The 6,580-nt window shown below is 45.6% G+C and overlaps 2 protein-coding genes across 2 annotated transcripts; one reads left to right on the top strand and one right to left on the bottom strand.

Annotated features, from left to right (window-relative positions):
• Positions 1-820: 820 nt before the first annotated feature.
• Positions 821-2,141, top strand: AK88_01429 (uncharacterized protein; the record flags this gene model as incomplete). The annotated part of the gene is made up of 3 exons (XM_012479064.1): positions 821-854; positions 993-1,568; positions 1,636-2,141. The coding sequence occupies 3 exons, from the start codon at positions 821-823 to the stop codon at positions 2,139-2,141; spliced, it is 1,116 nt and encodes a 371-aa protein (XP_012334487.1).
• A 382-nt stretch (positions 2,142-2,523) lies between these two features.
• On the bottom strand, positions 2,524-5,830 carry AK88_01428 (uncharacterized protein; the record flags this gene model as incomplete). Its single annotated transcript, XM_012479063.1, has 16 exons — positions 2,524-2,571; positions 2,691-2,747; positions 2,879-2,997; positions 3,123-3,291; positions 3,417-3,479; positions 3,572-3,643; positions 3,731-3,770; positions 3,893-3,942; positions 4,088-4,133; positions 4,268-4,343; positions 4,458-4,596; positions 4,690-4,741; positions 4,845-4,978; positions 5,112-5,303; positions 5,447-5,555; positions 5,751-5,830. 16 exons carry the CDS (start codon positions 5,828-5,830, stop codon positions 2,524-2,526), a joined length of 1,446 nt encoding a protein of 481 aa, XP_012334486.1.
• Between the last annotated feature and the right edge of the window lie 750 nt (positions 5,831-6,580).

Raw genomic sequence — 6,580 nt, 5'->3', positions numbered from 1 at the left:
TTTTACACCGCGTATCTTTTACACGGCGTACCCTTTTACACCGCGTATCTTTTACACGGCGTACCCTTTTACACGGCGCACCTCTTACACAGCGCACCTCTTACACGGCGCAAGTTTTACACCGTGACATTTCCCCCTTTTTATATGTAGCGCCCCTTCCATTCCGCGCGGGCACTTTTTCAGCATGCCGAGTTTACCAGTGAGCAAACGCAAACCACAAACACGAGCCCATTTTTTTTTTTTTTTTTTTTTTTTTACCACATTGTCACTTGTTACGACTTGGCACTTGTTAGAAGTCCCTACACGTTGTCACTTCTCCTTTTAATGCATTTCGCGAAGAGAAGTAAATGACTTACATGGAGGAAGGATATTGTGCATGTTATAATACAAGTAAATATGTGCGTAAGCTTGTGGGTACATGTGTTCGCATGAGCGCCTGGAAAGGGGGAGGCCGTGTTCGCAGAAGGTAACAAGCCTGTGCGCCTGCTTTTACACTGAATTGCGGCCCTAACTTGACCTCCTCCGCGACAGTGCCCCCCCTGTCCCCGCCCATCGCACAGCCTGTTGCAGTGGCGAGGAATGGTGCTGGGTTGGGGCGAGCAGAAATGAATTTAGGGCAAATCGGCCAAGCCGAAGGGAACAACAGGAAGAGACGCACAAGGGGACGGACGGACCAAGACGTGGAAGAACGAGTTGTCATAACTCGAAGGAGAAAAACACGGCTCGGGTGTAAACACATCTGCCGCAGTCAGTACCACCCCGCTTCAGTCGCACGAAACTGAAATTGATCCATATAAAAACTCTACACTGTGCAGGAAAAATGAATGAAGACGTGGATAACACGAGTGGCAGCGGTGAGAAAAAGACCAGCTTGGTCTCCTCTGTTGAAGGAAGCCCAGGATGAGTGCCCGCAACACGTGCCCCTCCCAAATGGTAACACACTCGCATGTTTATTTCGCTGCACATTTTTTTTTTTTTTTATTTCTCCGCAGGGAATTACATCGAAATGTGTCCCCCCGAAACGACAATGTACAGGTACCTGACGACGGTGCTGCACCTGGTGCTGCTAGGGAGCATCCTAGGACTGGTGAGCATGGGCTTATACTTCTTTTTAACCCCCTGTGAGGAGTGTGATTATTACAACCGTGTGTTGGCGATAGCTATATGGGTTAAAACCATCTGTCACGTCCATTTAACAATTGTGAGGATAAAGAAAAGAGAAGCAATAGAAAATAATGAAGGGCTGAAAAGTCTGGTGATATATTTAATTAAAATATTTAACTCCTTAACTTTGCTGTTGGTGTTGTCATGTCTTCACCTACTCCATTTTTATAAAAACAAATGTTCCTTTAGCACAGTAGCTTTGAAGTTTATAAAAATATATTATTATGTTACCATCACGTTGTACTTTGTACCCCTGCTGTTTTATATTTGCCTAGGGTTATTCCTGTCCATAATTATTTGTGTCATTGTAAATTTGTCTGTTGATGAAAATGATCGAATTCCGACACCAGAAAATATTATAAGTAAATTGACTGTCTTGAAGTATAGCGATATAGACTTTGTGCGTAATGGGCAAAATGAAGAGAAAAAAAAAAAAAAAAAAAAAAAAATTAAAAAAACCATCCTTTGAAGTTATTTTTCATAAGGTCAAGAGGGTCATGCAGAGGAAAGACAATAGAGAGGAAAAGGAAAAAAAAAAAAAAAAACTCAGAGATGGTTTGGGTGTAACAAATGCATCCCTCCATGGTGATGATCAAGTGGGGGAAGTGCTAAATCCTCTTAAGGGAAGTAATGAGTCAAATGACCATTATGACCTTTTTGTTAATAGGGGAGAGACCCCGGGGGAAGTGCCTTTCCCTGGCTCGGAGGAACCGTCCAATGGGCTAGACAGTTCGCATCACGGGGGGGACAACGATCACGTGGAAGGTTACGGGGACGGTTGCGGGGACGATGAAGAGATCTGTTCCATATGCATGATGAACTATGTGCGCAGCGATGATGTCATGATGATGCCCTGCGACAAGCGGCACTTCTTCCACGTGGGATGTCTTACCAAGTGGCTGTACAAAAGCCAAGCATGTCCCATCTGCAGAACCAATATTGTCAGCTGCCTCAACGCGCAGGGTGAAGTTGTTTGAATAGCGTCCCACCAGCGAGTGCGAAAATGTCATCACGCAAAGTTTTTTTTTTTTTTTTTTGTTTTTTTTCTTTTTTTTTTTTTTGTACAGCATTCCTTTTTTTTGAGCAAATAGTTGTGTGACGAGTTAATCGCTTCTACGAGGCGTTTGGCACACACGCACATTTTTGTGGCCTCCCCTTTTTTGATTCCTGGGATGCGTAGTTGGACGTAGTGGCTACGCGCACAAGCAACGTTCTTCCCTTCACCAACATTGACACGTGTCCCTTTCTTCATATTTGCTATTGTCTGGTCTTCAACTGTTCATGTAAGAACCAACTCCGTGTATGCCTCTGCGCCACCTCTTGTTTTTTTTTTTTTTTTTGTATAATTGGAGGCTGATGTTATGTCACGTATGAGCAGACCTCTCTGTGGTGAAACCAATCCTTCATCTGCGTCGCGGCACAGGTAGGGGAGAACAAATGGGGAGAGATATACGACGGGGACGAAACATTTGTGTGTTATTTTTTTGTGCACAAATTTTCCCTTTCTCATGTTGTACCAAACACACCTGGCATTCCTTCGAGCAGTAGTACGCCCGTTTGCACTGCGAGCATTGTAGTTCGGCCTGGAAGGGGGTGGGGGGGAAAAAAAAGGGGACACAAAATTGAAGAGGGAAAATGGAGAAAAGGATGATATAGGGGGCCCTTTTTCCAGCTAGACATTTTTTTTTTTTTTCCCTCTTTTTTGTTTAATTACAATCTCTTTGCAGCTATCACAGAGGAAAGACTCTTCCTTTTCTTCACCCTCGGCTGATGCTTCTCCCCCTTTGTAGTCGGCGCCCTTTTTGTCACTCGATTGGGGACCGCCCTGGGTGTCTGAAATTGGGTTTGGAAGTGAAAGCGAGGGGGTAGTATTGTCCTGCTGGAACACATTTTTCGGCTCATCTGCTGGGCGTTACTGCCCTCTCTGTTTGCGTCGTTTGCTTCCTTTAGAATGTTACCCTTCTTTGCGCCCTTCCCAGCCTGCTGGTCAAATTCATACACCGAGAGGTACATGTCGGATATGCTGCCCAGAAGGTCCCTCTCGATGGTGACGGTACTCAGCAGGGACTCTAATTTCCTTTTGTTCTTCAGCACGTCTTCTTTGATTTCCTCAAAGATTTCCGGCACCTGTTCAGAGTGAAAAGGGCAGCGGCGATGAAGGGGCAACCTTTATTCTTCTGTTGAGCATAATTCGCCATTTTTTATTTCGCCTTTTTTTTTTTTTTTTTTTTTTTTTTGCGGGGTTGACTCACCATGTCTATGATCAGGTAGGAGTTCTTGTTCTCCGGGAAGATGCTCTTGGAGATGTACAGGTGCTGCAGTTGGTGAGAAGGGGATGGTCTCGCAGTCAGTTCGTTCGTTAGCCTATTTGTCTGCCTCCCTCCCGTTGCTGTGCTTCGCGCTTTACCTCGATGAAGGTGTGCAGGGTCTTCATGGGGGGCAGCTGCTCGTGCAAGGTGTCGTTCATGTACTTCCGGAGCTGAAGGGTGGGGAGAGAAGCGGTAGGATGGGCGCGGTGGAGCAAAGGCTGATTACCCCAACGATGCACACCCACCCCCATGTGTACCTTCAAAATGTTGTTCCTCCTATAGTTGGTCATTTCGTACCTATCAGGAGTGAAAAGAAGGGAAGAGACAATTCATGTAGACATACGTGATTTTGTATAATCTTTAATCCAGTGTGTAGCTTCTCCCCTCAGAGTGATTTTTTTAATTTTTTTTTTTTTTACTTTTCTTGGCAGTTTCTTGTCAATATCAGGGAGTAAAGTATCAGCCACAGCTGCGGGGGGGGGGAGGGGGAGTAGACGCCGTGTGCAGTTCAGTGAAGAGGATATATTTTCCTCCATATGAAGGTGGAAAAAAAAAAGAAGAAGAAAAAAGAGTACACTTCACTATCCGCACTTGTTCTTTTTCATTGCCTGTACCTGTTTCTCAATCGTACATAAGGTGCTGCCTTCCCGTTTAACCCACCTGCATGTATATGTATTGTACGTGTGAACGTATACGGTGTGTGGGGATATCCATTATGCACCCACGCATGTGCATATGCACGTGTATACTCTCATCAGTGCGCTTAAGTAGATCGGCGCTGGGTATCACATTACTCATTCCCTTCAAACACGTAGTTGTCGTATGCCCACGGTCTCTTCTCCAGGAGGGGAATTAGAATTAGCAAAATGTCTGAGGGGTGGGGAAAAGGGCACCTGTATTGTACCCCACTTCAGCACAAAATGGTGAGGAAAAAGGTTGCTTAGGAAGCAGCTAATGAGAATGCCTTCCCCCCCGTTCCCTAACCGTAGTCCACGATCTTGTTGATGACTGTGTTGTTTAGCAAATGAATTCTGTCCGTTATATTCCTCAGGGCGTTGATAACGCTGATGTAAATTTTCAGCCGGTCTATGCTTTGTGACTTGTCGTTTTCTTCCCTCAGCATCTGCAGAAGGGGAAGTGAGGCAGCTCATATATTGTGATGTGCAGGGGGGGTTACAACAAATGACGCGCCATTTGTGTCCCCTCTCCTGGTGACCTCGTCTATGGACATCTCGCTTATGGGCTTGACAAAGTACTCCTCCGAATTGCTAAACGGGGGGGAAAAAAAAAAAATTTTAAACATGCGTTGAGATATCTGTTCCGCGACCGTCCGATCAACACTGACGAGCGACCGCTTCGAGCATCTCCTACCTCTTGAGGAAGGACACCAAATTGGAGTAAATGTACGCAAAGAGGTTTATCATTTGGCTGTCTATCTTGTCATATGCGTGATCTGTGCATAGAATCCTCTCGAAGATGTTTAGTAATGTCACTTCGTGGTACAGCTGAGGGGGGGGGGCGATACAGTGGGTTAAGTGGAAAAAAAAAAGGGCCTTGCTTCAGTGCGGAAGCGGTAGTTACACGGGGAGACGTTCTCCTCTTTGCGAACGTATGTAGGAGAGGGTGTAGGAGCCATACCGATATGTAACTGGAGATGCGATTCTGCGCAGTTGCGTCATCCCCGTTTTTTACACCTCCGCTGGCACTGTGCAGTTCGCTTTCCCCAACTTTCTGTGGCAATAATTTGTCTTTACTACATTTTGTTAGTTCTTCCGAGTGGAGAAATCGAACAAAGTAGGTGGTGATTAATTCCCTAAGCAGTGTTTCAAACTTTGCAAGGGGGGAGGTGAAATGTGCAGAAGGATGGAGTCCTTCCCACGTGGGAGGTAAATTATACATATGTGTGCATAGCAGTATTCATCACTGCATTGGAGAAAAAGATGCTTATCTGCTTAGATGGTTATTGCATGTACCTGCCCCACGAGGGCGTCCACCCGTTCGTCCCCGATGGTGTCCATCATGTCACTGTTGCAGTGGAGGTAGAGGTTGATTGAGACTAGGCTCTTGTGACACTCAAACCATCTAAGGGGGAAAGACATCGAGGTAGCAAACAGGTTTGAAAAAAAAAAAAAAAGGGGGCATCCCCAAGTGGGGTTCGGCACGATCGTTTGGCGATCCCCCCCAGTACGTCGCCATTTTGTGTTACGTTTCTCCATTGCTTCGCATCACGTGCCGTTTTATTCGTATATATTCTGCATTTTTTTTTTTTTTTCGTACCCCTTGGAATATATGTCTAGGACCCCCCCACTCCGAAGACCACTCACATGAGTGAAGAAGTCCACATCCGTAATATCCATTTTGGCCAAAGTTCAAGTTTAGCTGAATTTCTTTCTGTGTAGTTTTTTTCTGTACGTGTTAATGACTGCGTGGTGAAGGAAAAAATGTCGCTTAGTTTTGGGATTTGCGAGCGGAGGTTAAGTACCACGTGTGGGGGGTGTCCATGTGGCAGTCACGTTGGGTAGTCAAATCAGGCGGTCCTTCAAAATGGGAACCTTTCTTTTTGCGGACATGTGTGCACGCACGGGAGGGAAATGTTCTTTACATACGAGTTAACCGTTTTAGCTTAAGTGGGGGTACTCTTAAATTTGTGCACTGGGCTACGGGATTCGCCATTATGGTGCTCCCAATTGGTGTCCACCCTTATGAGTACGCGATTGTGGAGGTGGACACCTCGCGCACAGCCACAATAACGACCGCTTCATCGCTTTGTGTGGAGAGAGAGAGAGCTAGCTGGACTGCCTGAGCCGACATCGCAGCAAAATAACATGGGAATATGTATCACGCGAGGGGGAATCGATTATTTTTTTCTGCAAAAAAAAAAAAATTGCTGCCACAGTGTTGGGGCACCCTTTCCTTTTAAACCTGCGAGAGTACGTTACCGTTTTTACGCAACGACGTGTTGGAAGAGTGAAGCTCATTAGAGCAGCCTCACTCGTTTTTAACGTCCTGACCATTTTGTAGAAACTTTTCGCTAGGTCTCCTTTTGGTACACAATTCATCTATTTGCCTGCCCATTTGGCTGTCCATTTACCTGTTTTTTTTTTTTT

Source organism: Plasmodium fragile (assembly GCF_000956335.1).
Source record: "Plasmodium fragile strain nilgiri unplaced genomic scaffold supercont1.12, whole genome shotgun sequence".
NCBI classification, from domain to species: domain Eukaryota; phylum Apicomplexa; class Aconoidasida; order Haemosporida; family Plasmodiidae; genus Plasmodium; species Plasmodium fragile.
Note: the sequence above shows the minus strand (reverse complement) of the source record. Positions and strands in the feature narration are given on the sequence as shown.